Genomic DNA, 20,674 nt, shown 5'->3' with positions numbered 1-20,674 from the left:
TCTACTTAGGGCCTGATTGTGGGTGTGATAGTAGAACGGACCTACCCCGTGGAGGGTGCAATATAGCATTCCCTCCTGTGCCAGTCTTACCTGGGCACACATGCCCCCAGTGCACTGCCAGTCCCCTGCAGTGGAAGCCACTCCTGGGCACTGCCAGTCCCCTGCAGTGGAAGCCACTCCTGGTTTCCAGTACTAGCCTCAAGGCTGCAAGACCGTTTAAGCATATCCGTGTCCAGCCCAGGTACCACCCAGCTCCTTGCCCCCCGTGGAGCCAGTGCTCTGGGCACACAAAGGGCACTGCCTTTCCTGAGAACTGGCAGTGCCCAGAGAAGGCAAGGGGCCAAGCTTGGGGCAGGGGAGAGAAGAGGGCCGCAGCTGGGCTCTGTTTCTCCTGAGTTTCTATGCTGTGCTGGCACCAGGTGTACAGTCTACTATAAGGCCTGCAGGAGCTCAGTACAAATGTTGATATTTTGGCATGATAGGAATTGCCTCACCTATTAATGAGGGTAAGGATAGCACTTGCTTTACAGAACTGTTGAAGGGATCCAGTGACAAAAGTATTGGGACAGAGTGAGTCCTAGTAAATTAGAAATGATTGCATTATTGATATTCTCAACCAGGTGGCTCACATTTATAATCCCAGCACTGGGAGGCTGCGGCAGGAGGATCCATTGAGCCCAGGAGTTTGAGACAAGCCTGGGCAACATTGTGAAACCACATCTCTACAAAAAATACAAAAACTAGCTGGGCATGGTGGTGCGCACCTGTGGTCCGAGCTACTCTGGTCACCATTATCTGGTGAGATGATGAAGGCAGGACTTAGGATGTTGTCATGTTAGGAAAAAAGATTGATATGATAGACAGAGTCTGATGTAGGGGAGAGTGTCAGAGAGAATTGACCTACCAGGCAACCATTGTTTTTTTTTTTTTTGAGATGGAGTTTCACTCTTGTTACCCAGGCTGGAGTGCAATGGCGCGATCTTGGCTCACTGCAACCTCCGCCTCCTGGGTTCAGGCAATTCTTCTGCCTCAGCCTCCTGAGTAGCTGGGATTACAGGCATGTGCCACCGTGCCCAGCTAATTTTTTGTATTTTTAGTAGAGACAGGGTTTCACCATGTTGACCAGGATGGTCTCGATCTCTTGACCTTGTGATTTACCCGCCTCGGCCTCCCAAAGTGCTGGGATTACAGGCGTGAGCCACCGCGCCCGGCCTGCAACCATTGGTTTTTAAGTCAGCGGTCGGAAGGCAGCAGAGTGGGGTCCTGGTAGGATGAAATCCAGCTCCTCCTCTAGTCCTGGAGGAGCTGGCAGGATGTTGGGTCCAGGACAGGAAATGGCTAATCTAAAGGAACCCTTTGGCCCAGGATGGTTCCCATCCCAACAAAACCCCTACATTTTGGCTAGCGGACAGTTGGTCTCTATAGAACAGGCAGAGGGCACAGGGTGCCTCCCATGACCAGCCCTGGGCTTGGGCCACTTGTCCCTTTAGCTGAGTGCCATGAGCTTAAAGCACCAGACTCCCTCCCTTAAGGTGACACCAAGGAATGTCCCTCCTGGGATGGTGGTAACACTACCATTTGTTGCTCAAAGCACAGGTACTTAGTTTCAGGGGTCAGAGTACATTCTTCAGGCCTCTCCTGGGAACCACTCTCAAATCTAAGGAATTGGAGGGTAACCTCTGGCATCCCCTTGTGCATTAGACCGTTCTCCCACTGCTGTAAAGAACTGCCCGAGACTGGGTAGTTTATAAAGGAAAGAGGTTTAATTGACTCACCGTTCCTCATGGCTGGGGAGGCATCAGGAAACTTACAATCATGGCAAAAGGGAAAGCAAACACATCCTTCTTCACATTGCAGCTTGAGAGAAAAGCGCTGAGCAAAGCGGGGACAGCTCTTTATAAAACCAGCAGATCTTGTGAGAACTCACTCATTATCGTGCATACAGCAGCATGGGGGTAACCACCCCATGGTTCAGTTACCTCTCACCAGGTCCCTCCCAGGACATGTGGGGATTATGAGAACTACAGTTCAAGATGAGAGTTGGGTGGAGATGTAGCCCAACCATATTGCCTTGTATTGGATTCCTAGGGCTGCTGGAACAAACAATTGTATTGCGCTTGGCAAGTATCTCGGTCTTTATAAATTGAAGCTTTGTGAGAACCTTGCATCAAGCAAGTCAACTGGTGCCATTTTTCCAACAGAATATGCTCCCTTAGGGTCTGTGTGTCATATTTTGTTAATTCCCACAATATTTTGAACTTTATTATTATTATATCTGATATGGTGATCTGTGATCAGTGATCTTTGATATTAATTTTGTGTTTGTTTTGGGGAACCACAAACCATGCCCATATAAGATGGTAAACTTTATAAATGTGTGTGGGCCAGAGGCAGTGGCTCACGACTGTAATCCTAGCACTTTGGGAGACTGAAGCAGGAGGATCACTTGAACCCAGGAATTCTAGGCCAGCCTGGGCAACATAGTGAGACCCCATCTCTACAAAAAAGAAAAAAATTAGCTGGGTGTGGTGGCACATGCCTGTGGTCCCAGCTACTTGGGAGGATACTGTGGGAGGATCATCTGAGCTCAGGGAGGTTAAGGCTGCAGTGAGTCATGGTTGTGTCACTGCACTCCAGCCTGGGTGACAAAGTGAGACCTTGTCTCAAAACACACACACACAGAAAAAAAAAAATCCAAAAACCCAAACAACCAGCTAACTCCTTCATGGAATTTTCTAATGCGTACGAGTGAGCCTGAGTATTTGTGTACTGAAAAACACTGGCAGGCTAGAAACTCCCTTCCCTTTAGGTCTCCTCCTTTAAAGTCAGAGCGTTACACTGACAGTTACAGAAGTACGTGACTCAGTAAGTTTTGTTGGCCATCTGGTTTTTGGTCTGTCACGTAAGGAACTTGGAAGTTGTCATTCCATTCTCACAAGAAAAAACCTGAACAAGGCCAGGTGCAGTGGCTCACACCTGTAATCCCAGCACTTTGGGAGGCCGAGGCGGGTGGATCACCTGAGGTTAGGAGTTCAAGACCGTCCTGGGCAACATGGTGAAACCCTGTCTCTACTAAAAATACAAAAAATAAGCTGGACGTGTGGCAGGTGCCTGTAATCCTAGCTACTAGGGAGGCTAAGGCAGGATAATTGCTTGAACCTGGGAGGTGGAGGTTGCAGTGAGCCAAGATCACACCATTGCACTCTCCAGCCTGGGAGAAGCTGAATAAACTGAAAAACCAGCAGCTCTTTTTCAATTCATCAGAAGAAGAGGTCACAGGGTAATCTGCTGCTCCCAAACTGGAGAGTCTGAAAGGTAGATACAGGCCAAGCACGGTGGCTCCTGCCTCTAATCCCAGCATTTTGGGAGGCCGAGGCGGGCGGATCACGAGGTCAAGAGATTGAGGCCATCCTGGCCAAAATGGTGAAACCCCGTCTCTAACTAAAAGATACAAAAATTAGCTGGGCATGGTGGTGCACACCTGTAGTCACAGCTACTCAGGAGGCTGAGGCAGGAGAATTGCTTGAACCCAGGAGGCGGAAATTGCAGTGAGCTGAGATTGCGCCACTACACTCCAGCTTGGCACCTGGCGACAGAGCAGAGCAAGATTCTGTCTAAAAAAAAAAAAAGAAAGATAGGTAGATACAGAGAATTATGATTTGCCAGAGCAGAAACCTTCCCTCAAATCAGTACCTGGGTGGGAAAACGTGAACTGCAGCTGATGAATGGCTGGCAGTGTGGATGTGTGCTCCTGGTTCATGTTAGGTGGTGCTGGACTGCAGCAAGGAATACCTAGAGACTGGTGAAGCATGACTCCTAGGTTTGCCTGTGGTGTGTTTCTGGAGGAGATTGGTGTGGGAGTCGGTGGACTGAGTGGGGAAGATCCACCCTCAATGTGGGTGGCACCATGCCATTGGTTCACGACTTGGAGAAAACAAAAACAGGGAAAAGATTTTCCTCTCTCTCCTGGAGCTGGGACATTCTTCTCCTCCTGCCCTTTGGATATCAAAACTGTAGACTCTTCAGCCTCAGACTGAGAATTACCCCAATGGCTCCCTGGTTCTAAGGCTCGCAGACTTGGGCTGAGCCACGCTACTGCAGCCCTACAGATGGTCTGTCATGGGACTTCTCAGCCTCCGTTAATTCCATGAGCCAATTTCCCTATAAATCCCCTCTCATCTCAATCGTCTAGCCATCATATTGGTTCTATCTCTTCAGAGAACCCTAATACAAATTTGAGAGTTAAAAACTGGCTGGGGAAGGTGGCTCACCGCTGAAATGCCAGGACTTTGGGAGGCTAAGGTAGGAGGATCACTTGAGCCCAGGAGTGCTAGACCAGCCTGGGCAACATAGCAAGATCCTATCTCTACAAAAAAGAAAAACATTAGCCAGGCGTGGTGGCAAACACTTTAGTCCCAGCTACTCTGGAGGATGAGGTGGGAGGATGGCTTGAGCCCAGGTCGGGGAGGCTGCAGAGAGTCATGATGGCACTGCTGCACTCCGGCCTGGGTGACAGAGCAAGATCTATCTCATAAAAAAAAAATTAAAAAGTCCATGGGAGGCTGAGGCAGAAGAATCACTTGAACCCCAGCAGAGGTTGTAGTGAGCTGAGATCACACCATTGCACTCCAGCCTGAGTGACAAGAGCAAGACTCCTTCTAAAAAAAAAAAGCCTCCAGTGGAGGCCCACTCATGAAGGGGGCACATTTTTAGACAGGCTCTTGCTCTATCACCCATACTGGAGTGCAGTGGTGAGGTCATGGCTGAGGGCAAACTCAACCTCCTGAGGCTCAGGTGATCCTTCCACCTCAGCCTCCTGAGTAGCTGAGACTACAGGCATCTGCCACCATGCCTGGCTGCTTTTCAACTTTTGGTAGAATACAAACCTAGCTAGGCATAGTGGCACATGCCTGTAGTCCCAGCTACTTGGGAGGCTGAGAAAGGGGAATCACTTGAACCCCGGAGGCAGAGTTTGCAGTGAGCTGAGATCGCACCATTGCACTCCAGCCTGGGCAACAAGAGTGACAGTTCGTCTTTTTTTTTTTTTTTTTTGGTACTTTGGTACAGACAGGGTTTTGCCATGTTGCCTTGGTTGGTCTCAAGTTCCTGGGCTCAAGTGATCCAGCCCCTTCATTATTCCCAAGTGCTGGGATTGCAGGCATGAACCACTGTACCAGACCAAGAGTAACTTTTTTTGAGATGTAGTCTTGCTGTCGCCCAGGCTGGAATGCAGTGGCATGATCTCGGCTCACTGCAAACCTCCACCTCCTGTGTTCAGGCAGTTCTCCTTTCAGCCTCCCAAGTAGCTGGGACTACAGGCATGTGCCACCACACACAGCGAATTTTTGTATTTTTAGTAAAGAGGGATTTCACCATGTTGGCCAGGCTGGTCTCAAACCCCTGACCTCATGTGATCTACCCACCGTGGCCTCCCAAAGTTCTGGGATTACAGGCGTGAGCCACCGAGCCCGGCTGATTGGTTTATTTTTTGAGACAGAGTCTCATTTCATCATCCGGGCTGGAGTGCAATGGTGCAGTCTCAGCTCACTGCAACCTCAGCCTTCCAGGTTCAAGTGATTCTCCTGTCTCAGCCTCCCGAGTAGCTGGGATTACAGGCATGTACCACCATGTTCAGCTAATTTTTGTGTTTTTAGTACAGACAGGATTTCACCATGTTGGCCAGTCTGGCCTCAAACTCCTGACCTCAAGTCATCCATCCAGCTCAGCCTCCCAAAGTGCTGGAATTACATGCATGAGCCACTGGGCCTGGCCCAAAACATTCTTTCTCTTTCTCTCTCTCTTTTTTTTATTTCAAGATGGAGTTTCACTCTTGTTGCCCAGGCTGGAGTGCAATGGCACGATCTTGGCTCACTGCAACCTCCGCCTCCTGGGTTCAAGTGATTCTCCTGTCTCAGCCTTCAGAGTAGCTGGGATTAGAGGTGCATGCCACCGTGCCCAGCTAATTTTTGTGTTTTTAGTAGAGACAGGGTTTCATTGTATTGGTCATGCTGGTCTCAAACTCCTGACCTCAGGTGAACTGCCTGGCTTGGCCTCCCAAAGTGCTGGGATTACAGGCGTGAGCCACCACGCCCAGCCTATTTTTTTATTTTGGTTTTTTGATATAAAGTTTTGCTCTGTTACCCAGGCTGGAGTGCAGTGGTGCAATCTCAGTTCACTGAAACCTCCGCCTCCTGGGCTCAAGCAATTCTTCTGCCTCAGCCTCCCAAGTAGCTGGCTCTACAGGTGCATGCCACCTCACCCAGCTAATTTTTGTATTTTTGGTAGAGACAGGGTTTTGCCATGTTGTCCAGGCTGGTCTCAAACTCCTGGGCTCAAGAGATTCTCCGGCCTTGTCCTCTCAAAGTGCTGGGATTAAAAATGATGTGAGACACATTGCCCTGCTTGATTTTTTTTTTTTTGAGACAGAATCTCACTCTGTTGCCCAGACTGGAGTGCAATGGCACGATCTCCGCTCACTGCAACCTCCGCCTCCTGGGTTCAGGCAATTCTCCTGCCTCAGCCTCCTGAGTAGCTGGGATTACAGGCATGCACCACCACACCCAGCTGATTTTTGTATTTTTAGTAGTGACAGGGTTTCATCATGTTGGCCAGGCTGGTCTTGAACTCCTGACCTTGTGATCTGCCTGCCTCACTCCCAAAGTGCTGGGATTACAGGCATGAGCCACCGTGCCTGGCCGTTGCCCTACTTTAATTTGTTGGTTGCATCTCCATGGTGTTATTTAACATATTCTTCTGTCCCTGTACTTTAGTAATTCAATGGTGTGATCTAATTAAGGGCAGGAATAATTTTGTAGCAGGGATAATTTGCAGGTGGTGTGTGTGTTTCCAGAGTCAGAACATGTTTGGTTATGCTCTTGGTGATATTCTATAATGATATGCTATCAGTGATCCTTTCCTAGATTTTTTTTTTTATTAGAGGTGATTTGTGTTTTGAAAGTGTCACTTGGGTTGCTGGGGTGTATATTGTGAATGAGTAACAGGGTTGTTGCAAGGACAGTCAGATAATTGTGCAACAAAGCACTGGGTGTGCAATGACCGTATTATTGTTGTTATCGTTAGAGCTGTGTGTGAGGGACCCAAGTCCTGAGCCTGGAGGCATTTTCTGGCCAGGGCTGTCTCCTCCCTTCTCCTCTGCCCCTAGAGGAGAAGTCTGCAGTGCCCCACGGCTCTGGGAGGCATGTTCAGAACTGCAGCAGCCATCTCTGTGCGCCTGCTGGGGCCCCTTCAGGGAAGGAAGGCTGGAGCCTCACTCACTCGGTGCTTGCACCAGACTGTAAGTGCCCTAACCCCAATATTCTGCCGCCTGCATGGCTGGGGGCTTCTGGGGGATGGCTCGTTCCTGGCTTCAAAGCTGTGCATGAGCCTTCTCTTTTAGGGAGCCCTCTCTAACTGCAGTCTGAATATGGCCCCTCCCTTGCCCCTGCTTCTCTAGTCTAGAACTTGTATCTCCGCATCTGAATAGTCAGCTTGGGTGCTGTAGGGTGCTGCTGCACATGACCCCCTGTGCCCTGCCCAGGACCCAGTACACAGTAGGGGCTCAATAAATGTCAACTGAATGAATGCATGATGCATAAGCCCAAGAACAGGCACCGTTTCCTTATTTGCCCAAGTGCTGAGGGACACAGGTGAAGGGCGCTCCTGTGAGCACCTGTTTCTGGGTCTCCTGATTATTTCCACTTCCCTCCTAAGCCCGTTCAGTTCCACTTACTTCTGTTCTTCTCCCTCTTAATCTGTGCCCCTGTGCCCATCTACTCCTTCCCCAACCCCAACCTCCCTAAACTCCCCTCCCTCCAACTTCTGCCCCCAGATCCCCACACCCCACTGCTGTCCCTGACTCAGCTTCACTTTTGTTTTTTGGTTTTTTTTGAGACAGAATTTTGCTGTCACCGAGGCTGGAATGCAGTGGTGTGATCTCAGCTCACTGCAACCTTTGCTTCCTGGGTTCAAGCAATTCTCCTACCTCAGCCTCCTGAATAACTGGGATTACAGGCACACGCCACCACACCTGGCTAATGTGTATTTCACCATGTTGGTCAGGCTGGTCTCAGACTCCTGACCTCGGGTGATCCACTTGCCTCAGCATCCCAAAGTGTTGGGATTATAGGCGTGAGCATGCCCACCTTTTTTTTCTTTTTTTTTTTTGAGATGGAGTCTCACTCTGTCACCCAGGCTGGAGTGCAGTGACATAATCTCGGCTCACTGCAACCTCTGCCTCCCAGGTTCAAGCGATTCTCCTGCCTCAGCCTCCCAAGTAGCTGGGACTACAAGACATTTATTGAGCCCCTACTGGCTGACTCTGCAAACTGCTCTCATCAGAAGGATTCCTGGGCTATGGAAGACCTGGCCCTTATTCAGATGGTCCCCAGGACCCCTCCAGGACAGGGGGGCCTGGTGTTGAGATTGCTGTGGCAGCTACCCTGACCAGGTCCTTGCCAGCTTCTCCTCTGAACTTGAGCAGGTACCTGAGTCTGTTTGAGCCTCGGTGTCCTCATCTGTTAGGTGGAGACTATTATGGCACACACTGGGAGTGCAGTGGGAACTGAGCGCCTGAGCAAGATCCTGAACCAGGGTTCACTATTGGCCACAGCAGGCGGCTGAAAGAATGTATGCTCAGCTCCACAGCCCGCCAGCCATCTGGGACTGAACGTTCCGTTCCTCAGGGACCACAAACAAAGCCCATGCATCTCTGGTGCTAAAGGGATTCTGAGGACTGGAGGAGCCAAATTACCTATCCAGGGTCACCTGGCCAAGGCAGGTTAGGACCTGAGTTTGGTGGCTCTGAGGCCTGGCCAGTTTCTTTTTTCCTTTCCTTTCCTTTTTCCTTTTTCCTTTCCTTTCCTTCTTTCCTTTCCTTCTTTCGTGGAGTCTTGCTCTGTCACCCAGGTTGGAGTGCAGTGGCACGATCTTGGCTCACTGCAACCTCCGCCTCCCAGGTTCAAGTGATTTTCACGCCTCAGCCTCCTGAGTGGCTGGGATTACAGGTGTGTGTCACAATGCCCAGCTAAGTTTTTTTTTTTTTTTCCAGACTGAGTTTCTCTCTGTTGTCCAGGCTGGAGTGCAGTGGTGTGTTCTTGGCTCACTGCAACCTCTGCCTCCTGAGTTCAAGCGATCCTCCTGCCTCAGCCTCCCGAGTAGCTGGGATTACAAGCGGGTGCCACCATGCCCGGCTAATTTTTATATTTTTAGTAGAGTCAGGGTTTCACCATGTTGGCCAGCCTGATCTCGAACTCCTGATTTCAGGGGATCTGCCTGCCCAAGCCTCCCAAAGTGCTGGGATTACAGGTGTGAGCCACCACACCTGGACCCCGGCCAGTTTCTGCACATCCGTGGCTGAGGAGGGAGCTGGCCTGGGAGGAACACCAGGAGGGGAGGGGTGAGCCAGGATCCAGGACCCTGGGAGCCTCCCAGGACTGGATTAGCGCCTCCCTCAGAGTTAGAACCTGGCCTTGGGTCCAACAGGCCTAAATCTGAGTGTTTGTTGTGTGGCCTTGAACACATCACTTCCCCTCCTGCACCCTCCAGCCTGTTTTCCACCTTCTGTTTTCTCATTGATAAGATAGGCCTGGCCAGGTCATTCTGGGAATTAAATGGATATACTTAGCAAGACCTCTGTAAGTGGAGGCTGCTGCTGTCCCTGTTGCCATTACCTTCCCTCCCCGCCCACCTCCTGCTCCCCTTTCTTAACCCTCAGCCCGTCCTGAGTCAGACTTTAACCTGGCCAAGTCAGGCTCTATCTCAGGACACATGGAGCCAGGGCTGGAAGCCTCCACTGGGTCGGCGCCAGGCGGCCCTGCAGGTTGGAGAGGTGGGGGCTGCTGGAGTGGGGAGGAGCCAGGCTGGGGTTTGGAGGGTAACAGGCTTGAGAGGGGGCAGAAACCTGCCCTACCTCCTGCAAGCTCTGATCTCTGCCTCCTCCCTGGGAGCAGACAGGGTGGGGCTGTGGCCTAAAAGCAGCCGGCCCTCCCATGCTCGAGTTGCAGCCTCGGCCCCCAGACAGATTCCATCTCTGACCTTGCACTTGTTGGTCTCCAGCTCACCATGGCCAAACAGCTGCAGGCCCGAAGGCTGGACGGGATCGACCACAACCCCTGGTGAGCCAGCTGGGCTGGGAAGGTGTGTGGGTTTCCCCCTGGGCATGGGTTGGCCATCCCTGGGTTTACAGTAACTCAGGGATGGCCACCATACCTGGCTAATTTTTTTTTTTTTTTTTTTTTGGAGACAGAGTTTCACTCTTTTTACCCAGGCTGGAGTGCAATGGTGCGATCTTGGCTCACTGCAACCTCCGCCTCCTGGGTTCAGGCAATTCTCCTGCCTCAGCCTCCCGAGTAGCTGGGATCACAGGCACGCGCCACCATGCCCAGCTAATTTTTTGTATTTTTAGTAGAGATGGGGTTTCACCTTGTTGACCAGGATGGTCTCGATCTCTTGACCTCGTGATCCACCCGCCTCGGCCTCCCAAAGTGCTGGGATTACAGGCTTGAGCCACCACGCCCGGCCTAATTTTTGTATTTTTAATATAGACAGAGTTTCACCATGTTGGCCAGGCTGGTCTCGAACTCCTTACCTCAAGAGATCTGCCCACCTTTGCCTCCCAAAGTGCTGGGATTACAGGCATGAGCCTGTAAACTGGCCAGTTGTCCAGTTTTTCTAAACAGGCCAAAATCCAGGTCAGGATGGTGAGCTGTACTGATTCTCCATTTGTCACCCAGGGTGGAGTTTGTCAAACTGGCGAGTGATCATGACGTCGTGAACTTAGGCCAGGGCTTCCCTGATTTCCCGCCCCCAGACTTCGCCATGAAAGCCTTTCAGCACGCAGTGAGCGGAGACTTCATGCTCAACCAGTACACCAAGGCGTTTGTGAGTCTCTCCGTCTCTCCTGGAGGCACTGGGGGAGGAAGGGGGCAGGGCCTTCTGGACATCAATCCCACACGGTGTCAGAGCCAGGGGATTCTGTCTGACCATAGTTCAGTGTTTACTGAGCTTGTCCTCTGTCCCAGAGCCTGTGCCTCATGGTCTAGTGAGGATGGCAGACAAGAAACAAGTAATGACAGGCAGTTGATACATGCTGTGATGGAGGAGGATGGGATATTGTGGGAGTAAGGAGGGAATGAAACCTGGGGAGGGGGCTGGGGAGATGCGTGAAGACTTCCTGGAGGAGGTGACACTGAAATCAAGTCCTGGAAGATGAGCTACTGATTGGATTATACTGTAAATCCAAACTTTTTCTGGAAAGGACCACATACTAAATCCAATGCTAATCCATCTAATCCAAGGCTTGGATTAGAACAATGGTTCTTCTTTTTTCTCTTTTGAGACAGTGTCTCACTCTGTTATCCAGGCTGGAGTGCAGTGGCGCCATCATGGTCCACTGCAGCCTCAACCCTGCCAGGCTCAAGTGGTCCTCCCACCTCAGCCTCTCGAGTAACTGGGACTACAGGTGTGTGTCACCATGCCCAGCTAATATTTATTTATTTATTTATTTATTTTTGAAGCAGGGTCTCATCTTGTCACCTAGGCTAGAGTGTAATGACATGATCCTGGCTCACTGCAGCCTCTACCTCTTGGGGTTCACATGATTTGCCATTTCCTGGGGCTCATGTGATCCACCCACCTCAGCCTCCAGAGTTGCTGGGACTACAGGGGTGGGCCACCATGCCCAGCTCATTTTTGGGGGCTATTTTTTGTAGGGACAGGGTTTCACCATGTTGCCCAGGCTCTTCTGAAACTCCTGGGCTTGAGTGATCCTGCCACCTTGGCCTCAAAAAGTGCTGGGATTACAGGCATGAGCCACCATGCCCTCATTCTTTTTAATGGCTGCATACTGTTCTGTTGCCTAGATGTGCCATAATTTATTAAGCAGTACTGCACTGATGGACTGCTTCCACGATCAGTGTCATGAACAGTGCCATGGTGAATATCCCTGTGTGGACATCTTTGTATATACATGTATTTTTCTAAGATAAATTCCTAGAAGTAAAACTAGTGAATGAAAGGCCATAAATATTTATAAATATAATAGGTGGGTATTGTTAAGAAGCAGTGTGTGCCTATAATCCCAGCTACACGGGAAGCTGAGGCAGGAAGATCGCTTGAGCCCAGGAGTTTGAGGCCAGTGCAACATAATGAGACCCTGTCTCACAAATAAATAAGTAAATAATTGCCCTCCAGTAAGGTTTACTCAATAGGCTGGTCTCAGAGCTGGTTGGAAAGTTCCTTCTTTGGTTTAAAAAAAAAAAAATTATTCTTGGGTTTGTTGGGCTGAAAAAAATTCATTTGGGTATGTGTCTTTTTCTTGCTGCTTTTTCTTTTCTTCTTTTTTTAATTTTTTTTTTTAAAAAGAGACAAGGGCTGGGTGTGGTGACTCACACCTATAATCCCAGCACTTTAGGAGGCTGAGAGGCAGGCGGATCACCTGAGGTCAGGAGTTGGAGACCAGCCTACCCCACGTGGTGAAACCTGTCTCTACTAAAAATACAAAAGAATTAGCCAGGCGTGGTGGCACCTGCCTGTAATCCCAGCTACTTGAGAGGCTGAGGCACAAGAATCCCTTGCACCTGGGAGGCAGAGGTTGCAGCGCACCACTGCACTCCAGCCTGGGCAACAACAACAAATAGAGACAGGGCATGCCTATAGTCCCAGCTACTTGGGAGGCTGAGGCAGGAGAATTGCTTGAACCCAGGAGGCAGAGGTTACAGTGAACTGCATTGTACCACTGCATTCCGGCCTGGGCAACATGAGTGAGACCCTGTCTCAGAAAAGGCTGGGTGTGGTGGCTCATGCCTGTAGTGCCAGCACTTTGGGAGGCCGAGGCGGACGGATCATCTGAGGTCAGGAGTTCAAGACCAGCCTAGCTGACATGGTGAAACTCCATCTCTACTAAAAATAAAAAAATTAGCCGGGTTTGGTGGCATGTGCCTGTACTCCCAGCTACTCAGGAGGCTGAGGCAGAAGAATCGCTTGAACCTGGGAGGTAGAGGTTTCAATGAGCCGATATCACACCATTGGACTGAAACCTGGGCGACAAGGCGACAAGAGTGAAACTTTATCTCAAAAAAAAAAAAGCCTCTCCTGCAAAGCCACTGGGAGGATCAGGTGGGCACAAACTTACAGATGTGGATAGTGGAGAGTTTCTACTGCCTCAGGGGCTCTCAGGCTGAGGTTCACAGAGGCAAGCACTTCCTCTGGTTCTTTGCTAAATCCCCGCCCTGGCTCCAGGCCTGGCATAGAACAGGCCCTATGGCAAATGCTGCTGGAGGAGATGGAAGAGCTTAGCACTGGATATTTGAGTCAGCGCAGCCTGGTGGTTAGGACCCTAGAGTCTGGGGACCATACAGATTGTGTGGCCTTTACCTGCCAGAGTACACAAGATCACAACAGCACCTGCCTCTGGGTTGTTGAGAGGATGAGATCAAAGAAATCCTACAAACAAGGCTGGGCAGGGTGGCTCACGCCTATAATCCCAGCACTTTGGGAGGCCAAGGCTGGTGGATCACTAGGTCAAGAGATCGAGACCATACTGGTCAACAAGGTGAAACCCCGTCTCTACTAAAAATACAAAAATTAGCTGGGCGTGGTGGTGCGCGCCTGTAGTCCCAGCTACTTGGGAGGCTGAGGCAGGAGAATTGCTTGAACCCAGAAAGCGGAGGTTGCAGTGAGCTGAGATTGCGCCATTGCACTCCAGTCTGGGTAACAACAGCGAAACTCCGTCTCAAAAAAAAAAAGAAAGAAAAGAAAAAAAGAAATCCTACAAATAACTTGGTGGGTAGAGGAATCCAGAGTGTTGAAAGCCTAACTATTCCACTTCCCCTGGGGCCCAGGCTATCAGTAGCTGACTTTGCCCCCAGGCCTTCTGCTGGAAGGTGCTAGAATTGCCTGGGTACAGCTGGGCTGGAGGATGGGCCCAGGATGAGCTGAGCAGTTGACCCCTGCTGTCCTGGCAGGGTTACCCACCACTGACGAAGATCCTGGCAAGTTTCTTTGGGAAGCTGCTGGGTCAGGAGATGGACCCGCTTAGGAATGTGCTGGTGACCGTTGGTGGCTACGGGGCCCTGTTCACAGCCTTCCAGGCGCTGGTGGACGAAGGAGATGAGGTGAGTGGGCAAGACGTGGGCTGAGTGGGAGCAAGAAGTCAGGGCCATGCTGCCTCCAGCTGATTTGACCCTTGTATCAGGTCATCATCATCGAACCCTTTTTTGACTGCTACGAGCCCATGACATTGATGGCAGGGGGTCGCCCTGTGTTTGTGTCCCTGAAGCCGGTAAGGATGCTGGGAGGAGGGTGGATGGGCAGAGGGATCCAAGGCATGGGCTGAGTTGGACTCTGAGAGTTGGGAGAGGGGGAAGGAAGTGAAGGAAGCCAGTTCCCCTAAGCTGAGAGGGCAGAGGGGAGGGAAGGTGGGGACAGATGCTGGGGGAGGAACTGCATGTCAGGTGGGTAAGTGGTGCCACCCCCTGCCACCTGCTCTTGCAGAGTCCCAGCCAGAACGGAGAACTGGGTTCCAGCAGCAACTGGCAGCTGGACCCCACAGAGCTGGCCAGCAAATTCACATCACGCACCAAAGCCCTAGTCCTCAACACCCCCAGCAACCCCATGGGCAAGGTACTGGAAAGACCTCCCTCCATCACCCCTGCAGACCTGGTCACGTCTCCTGCATTGTTACTGAGCTGCTGCTGTGGGGCCTCCGTTTCTTCATTTGTGTGTGGGAGGGCCACGCACAATGAGCTCTGAGGACCAAGGCTCCAGAGGTCCAGGGAGGAGGGGCAGGAATCCCCAGGGAAGGCCTGAGGGCTGGGAGCCCCCATCACTTCCCAGGGACCCTGGAATACTGACTGTGCCTCTCAAAGTATCTCATCTGTAATATGGGAACCTGAGAAAACTGACTTCATGGGGTCAATGTTGCAGGGATCCAATGGGATGGTGCGAAACAGCCCTTAGCACTGGGCCCAGCTGTATTCGCTATTTATTAATTTTTTTGAGACAGAGTCTCACTCTGTCTCCCAGGCTACAGTGCAGTGGCATGCTCTTGGCTCACTGCAACCTGCGCCTCCTGAGTTCAAGCAATTCTCCTGCCTCAGCCTCCCGAGTAGCTGGGATTATAGGCACCTGCCACCACACCCAGCTAATTTTTGTATTTTTAGTAGAGACAGGGTTTCACCATGTTGGCCAGGCTGGTCTCAAGCTCCTGACTTGAGGTCCACCCACCTCAGCCTCCCAAAGTGTTGGTATTACAGGCATGAGCCACCGCACCTGTCTGCAGCTGTATTCTTTAACTTCTCTGAGTAGGCCTCTGTGTTTGGGGATGGTCTCAGCTGCAGGTCTGTGCTCTCCTTGGGCCTCTGCAGGTGTTCTCCAAGGAAGAGCTGGAGCTGGTGGCCAGCCTGTGCCAGCAGCATGACGTGGTGTGTATCACTGATGAAGTCTACCAGTGGCTGGTCTACGATGGGCACCAGCACATCAGCATTGGTGAGCTGAGCCTGCCCACAGCCCCTTCCCTGCACATTGGTGGCAGGGACTTGACCCCACTTGAGAGTCAGCACAGGCCTGGTAGTTAGAACCCAGCATTCTGGAGCCCTGCAGATCCTGTGACCTTTGCCTCCCAGAGTACACAGGATCACAATAGCGCCTGCCTCCTTGGTTGTGGAAAGGATGAGATCAAGAAATCCTAAGCAAGGTGCAGTGGCTCAGGCCTGTAATCCCAGGACTCTCAGAGGCTGAGGCTGAGGCTGGCAGATCACTTGAGGTCAGGAGTTCAACACCAGTCTGACCAACAGGGCAAAGCCCTGTCTCTATTAAAAATGCAAAAATTAGCTGGGCATGGTGGCGCGTGCCTGTAGTCCCAGCTACTTGGGAAGCTGAGGTAGGAAGATCACTTGAACCCAGGAGGCAGAGGTTGCAGTGAGCCGAGATGGCACCATTGCACTCCTGCCTGGGCAACAGAGTGAGACTGCTCAAAAAGAAAGAAAGAAAGAAAGAGAGAGAGAGAGAGAAAGAGGGAGGGAGGGAGGGAGGGAGAGAAGGAGGGAGGGAGGGAGGGAGGGAGGGAGGGAGGGAGGGAGGGAGGGAGGGAGGGAGGGAGGGAAGGAAGGAAGGAAAGAAAGAAAGAAAGAAAAAGAAATCCTGCAAATAGCTTAGTGTGTAGAGGATCCAGGATGTCAAGAGCCTATGTGTGTCCACTGGGGCCCCAGCCACCACCCTCCCCTTCCCCCCTCACCCCCATCTCAGCAGCTGCTCTGTTTGTCCTTGGGCAGCCAGCCTCCCTGGCATGTGGGAACGGACCCTGACCATTGGCAGCGCCGGCAAGACCTTTAGTGCCACTGGCTGGAAGGTGAGTTGCTAAAGGTGGGAGGTCACTGCCCTCTGCAAGATCCCTGGCAGGTGAGGTGGTCCTAGGAGTGAGGAAGGCTGAAGCCGGGTCTGGAAGGTCCTCACCCCCTACCGGTGTTCCTCTTCCAGGTGGGCTGGGTCCTGGGTCCAGATCATATCATGAAGCACCTGCGGACTGTGCACCAGAACTCCATCTTCCACTGCCCCACACAGAGCCAGGTAGGAGACCTCATGGCGGGGTAGGGGGACAACAAAAGCGCCCTGGCTGGCCCCCGCATCAGGGAACAGCTGATCTATCTGCGTGTCTGCCGTGCCTAGGCCGCAGTAGCCAAGAGCTTTGAGCGGGAGCAGCTGCTCTTCAGCCAACCCAGCAGCTACTTCGTGCAGTTCCCGCAGGCCATGCAACGCTGCCGTGATCACATGATCCGCAGCCTACAGTCGGTGGGCCTGAAGCCTGTCATCCCCCAGGGCAGCTACTTCCTCGTCACAGACATCTCAGACTTCAGTGAGTGAGACTGGCCGGTCTGGGCAGGGTGCAGGGGCCGGAGGCTGCAGGGGGCTCAGTGTGGCCTCTGTCTCCCAGAGAGGAAGATGCCTGACCTGCCTGGAGCTGTGGATGAGCCCTATGACAGCCGCTTCATCAAGTGGATGATCAAGAGCAAGGTGGGCTGGGCCACTGCTGGGCTGCCATGTATGGTTTCACAGGTTGTCTGCTGCCCAAGGGTTCCCAGCCAAGAGGCTCTTGGGCCAGATCCTAGTGCAGCCTCTGCCATGAACCCTGGAGCAGGGTTGCATCCACTTCAAACAATGAGGAGCCTGTTTCTTTCTCTTTTTTTTTTTTTTCTTGAGACAGAGTCTCACTCTGTTGCCCAGGCTGGAGTGCAGTGATGCGATCTTGGCTCACTGCAACCTTCACCTCCAGGGTTCAAGCGATTCTCCTTCCTTAGCCCCCAGGTAGCAGGGATTACAGGCACACGTCACCACACCTGGCTAATTTTTGTGTTTTTAGTAGAGACGGGCTTTCACCATGTTGGTCAGACTGGTCTCAAACTCCTAACTCAGGTGATCCAAGCTCCCCTTGGCCTCCCAAAGTGTGAGATTACAGGCGTGAGCCACCATGCCCAGCCAGAGGAACCTGTTTCTAACTTGCAAAGTGATGGGGTGTGGGCTGGCAGGATTTCCTGTCTCATTGGGTCTCCATCCATGTGTACAGTGAGGAGCTGGCCCATGAACTCAGGTCCATCCAGGTTCCATGTATGACTGTAAAGCTTAAGGATTAGTTCTTCTCTGGCTCTGCTTTGACCTGCTCCATGATTCTCCCTCTCTCAGCTTCCATCTGCTTTCTATACACCAGGGAGGGACTTGGAATGACACTCTGGGATTCTTTTCCCCTGACTTTCTGGGGGTTTTTTGTTTTCTGTTTTTTGTCTTTGAGAAGGAGTTTTGCTCTTTTGCCCAGGCTGAAGTGATATGGCCTGATCTCAGCTTACTGCAATCTCCACCCCTCCAGGTTCAAGCGATTCTCCTGCCTCAGTTTCCCAAGTAGCTGGGATTACAGGCATACACCACAACACCCAGCTACTTTTTGTATTCTTAGTAGAGACGGGGTTTCCCCATGTTGGCCAGGCTGCTCAAACTCCTGACCTCAGGCGATCCACTTGCCTCGGCCTCCCACAGTGCTGGGATCACAGGCCGCCACGTCCGGCCTTTCCCTCTGACTTTGATGCAGCACTCGGTGCTGGGTTGGAGCCAACTATTGTTCCCCAGTTGTTCGTGGGAACCTCTCTGTCCCGCTGGAGCTGAGGCCTGCTTGGCCATGAGGCCGTGTTGAGACATGTCCTTCCTCCTCCCCAGGGCTTGCTGGCCATCCCTGTCTCCATCTTCTGTAGTGTGCCACATAAGAAGCACTTTGACCACTATATCCGCTTCTGTTTTGTGAAGGTAAAGGGCGGGACTGGGGGAGGAAAGACCTCACAGAGCTTCCCAAGGCCCCCTGGGCACCTGGGGAGAGGGTCGGACCATTCTGTGTTGGTGCAGGATGAAGCCACGCTCCAGGCCATGGATGAGAAGCTGCGGAAGTGGAAGGCGGAGCTCTAGCCCTGAAGTCATGCTGTTGGCCCTGACATCCCCACATCTCCACAGAGATGCTCTTTGGGTGTCTGTCTTTGTCCATGGGCATGGCTGAAACATGGACAAAGACAGACACCCAAATGCCCAGGTTGGGGAAGACAGTATCGGGAAACCTCTTTATGACACATAACGTCCTGGGAGGGAGCCGCCTGTCTTCGTCGTAGGGAACAAGTGCCTCCTGTCTGAGAAGTGAGGGTCAACCCGACCAGGGCCTCTCCCTGCGCCTCCATAGGTGGGTTCCCTGTAGGGTCTTGGGTTGCTTCTGGACTCTCCAGGCTTGGCTGAGTCCGGAGGGCAGAGTCCCACCATGTATTGATCACATCGCAGCCCTGCTAACACTCAGGCACAACCTCACCTTTCCTGGCTTATCTTGGCCTTGGAAGTTGCCTGTAGGCTTGAGTCCTTTTCATCCATAATAAAATGTTTAAGTTATTAGAATCCTTACTGATGGCTTCTCTCTGCTTCACACTCATGCTGATGGCTGATGTAACTTGATAAAAATGCCCAGGAAAACGTCAGACACCCCCCAACTTTGTACAAATGGTTTCTGTAGTCACATAGTTAGTGGCACAACCAAGCCTAGAACCCAAGACCCCCAAATTAATTCCTCACTATTAATCTTTTTTTTGAGGCCGAATCTCGTTCTGTCACCCAGGCTGGAGTGCAGTGGTGCATGCTTGGCTCGCTGCAAGCTCCACCTCCCAGATTCAAACCATTCTCCTGCCTCAGCCTCCTGAGCAGCTGGGACTACAAGCACGTGCCACCACGCCCAGCTAATTTTTGTGTTTTTTTGGAGAGGGGGTTTCCCCACGTTGAACAGGCTGGTATCAAACTCCTGATCTCACGTCATCTGCCTGCTTTGGTCTTCCAATGTGCCGGGATTACAAGCATGAACCACCAAACTTGGCGTCTGATATTAATCTGATGGTAGCAGTTACTGGGTGTGGTGGCTGGGGTAGGGGTGTCGTGTGTGTGTTGTGGGGGATTGGGCTTGTGACAAGAAAGACATGGACATTCCCACAGGGGTAAGAGAATAGCACAGTGAGTGCCAGGAGGACCACAGACTTACATAACTTGCAGGAGGAGGAGGAATGAATGTTGATTGTGCAAGCCCTATCTGCCAGGATGCCCATCACCTTAATCCTCTGAGACTGAGACCTGAGTTATCTCTAGTTGACAAGTGAGGAAGGCTTTCTGAAGGTAAGGAGAAGTGATGTGCCCAGGCCTTCTAGCTGGCTCAGTGTGTGTCTCATTGGCTAACGGTGGTAGCTCCTGAATTCCTTGGGAAGGTGGTATTAGAGGCCTTACCTTGAAGTTGCATTTGCATAGCAAGCACATGGGTTTGGCTCATATCATACATTTAACTGATAGGAATATATCATATAATAAAATACACATTTGGTCTTTGCCCTTAGTAAAGAATTCCTTGGCTGATCACAGTGGCTCACACCTGTAATCCCAACACTTTGGGAGGCCAAGGCAGGCAGATCACACGGTCAGGAATTCAAGACCATCCTGGTCAATATGGTGAAACCTTGTCTCTACTAAAAATACAAAAAAAAAAAAAAAAAAAAAAAAATAGCTGGGAGTGGTGCACACCTGTAATCCCAGATACTCAGGAGGCTGAGGCAGGAAAATCTACTGAACCTGGGAGGCAGAGGTTGCAATGAGCCAACATTGCACCATTGCACTCCAGCCTACGAGACAGAGCAAGACTCTGTCTCAAAAAAATAAGAATTCCTGGCCGGGCGCAGTGGCTCAAACCTGTAATCCCAGCACTCTGGGAGGCTGAGGTGGGTGGATCATGAGGTCAAGAGATCAAGATCATCCTGGTCAACATGGTGAAACCCCGTCTCTACTAAAAATACAAAAAAAAATTAGCTGGGCATGGCAGCGTATGCCTGTAATCCCAGCTACTCAAGAGGCTGAGGCAGGAGAATTGCCTGAACCTAGGAGGTGGAGGTTTCGGTGAGCCGAGATTGAACCATTGCACTCCATTCTGGGTAACAAGAGCGAAACTCCGTCTCAAAAAAAAAAAAAAAAAATTCCTAAAATCGTTGGAGTCTCTGGATGATAGGCATGTCTTCTTAGTCACATGGAACTGCTCCTCACTGTGTACTTACAGGTCAGAAATGTTAGCCCATCACCCTGTTCATCTCTGGCTCCGGGGGGGAGTGGGGGGTGAAGGACTAGACTTTGA

General features: G+C 51.5%; 1 protein-coding gene across 20 annotated transcripts in view; it reads left to right on the top strand.

Annotated features, from left to right (window-relative positions):
• Nucleotides 1–18,912, top strand: part of KYAT1 (kynurenine aminotransferase 1) — a 35,707-nt gene extending 16,795 nt beyond the window's left edge. For 4 of the 20 annotated variants that reach the window (XM_035259761.3, XM_035259754.3, XM_078329123.1 and 1 more), the window contains 13 exons: nt 7,163–7,294; nt 10,054–10,112; nt 10,731–10,878; nt 13,962–14,111; nt 14,192–14,278; nt 14,491–14,619; nt 15,363–15,483; nt 16,269–16,345; nt 16,474–16,563; nt 16,663–16,849; nt 16,928–17,007; nt 18,199–18,285; nt 18,382–18,912. In XM_035259761.3, coding sequence (XP_035115652.1) covers nt 7,199–7,294; nt 10,054–10,112; nt 10,731–10,878; nt 13,962–14,111; nt 14,192–14,278; nt 14,491–14,619; nt 15,363–15,483; nt 16,269–16,345; nt 16,474–16,563; nt 16,663–16,849; nt 16,928–17,007; nt 18,199–18,285; nt 18,382–18,441 — 1,371 coding nt within the window. In that variant the 5' untranslated portion in view covers nt 7,163–7,198 and the 3' untranslated portion in view covers nt 18,442–18,912. Of the gene's footprint in view, nt 1–7,080; nt 7,295–8,240; nt 8,480–8,692; nt 8,777–10,053; nt 10,113–10,730; nt 10,879–13,961; nt 14,112–14,191; nt 14,279–14,490; nt 14,620–15,362; nt 15,484–16,268; nt 16,346–16,473; nt 16,564–16,662; nt 16,850–16,927; nt 17,008–18,198; nt 18,286–18,381 lie in introns of those variants that run through there. The other 16 variants (XM_035259783.3, XM_035259802.3, XM_035259776.3 and 13 more) reach the window with 10 other exon arrangements.
• The last annotated feature ends 1,762 nt before the right edge of the window (nt 18,913–20,674 follow it).

Source organism: Callithrix jacchus, chromosome 1, assembly GCF_049354715.1.
Source record: "Callithrix jacchus isolate 240 chromosome 1, calJac240_pri, whole genome shotgun sequence".
Taxonomy (NCBI): domain Eukaryota; kingdom Metazoa; phylum Chordata; class Mammalia; order Primates; family Cebidae; genus Callithrix; species Callithrix jacchus.
This window is presented reverse-complemented; position numbering and strand designations above follow the sequence as displayed.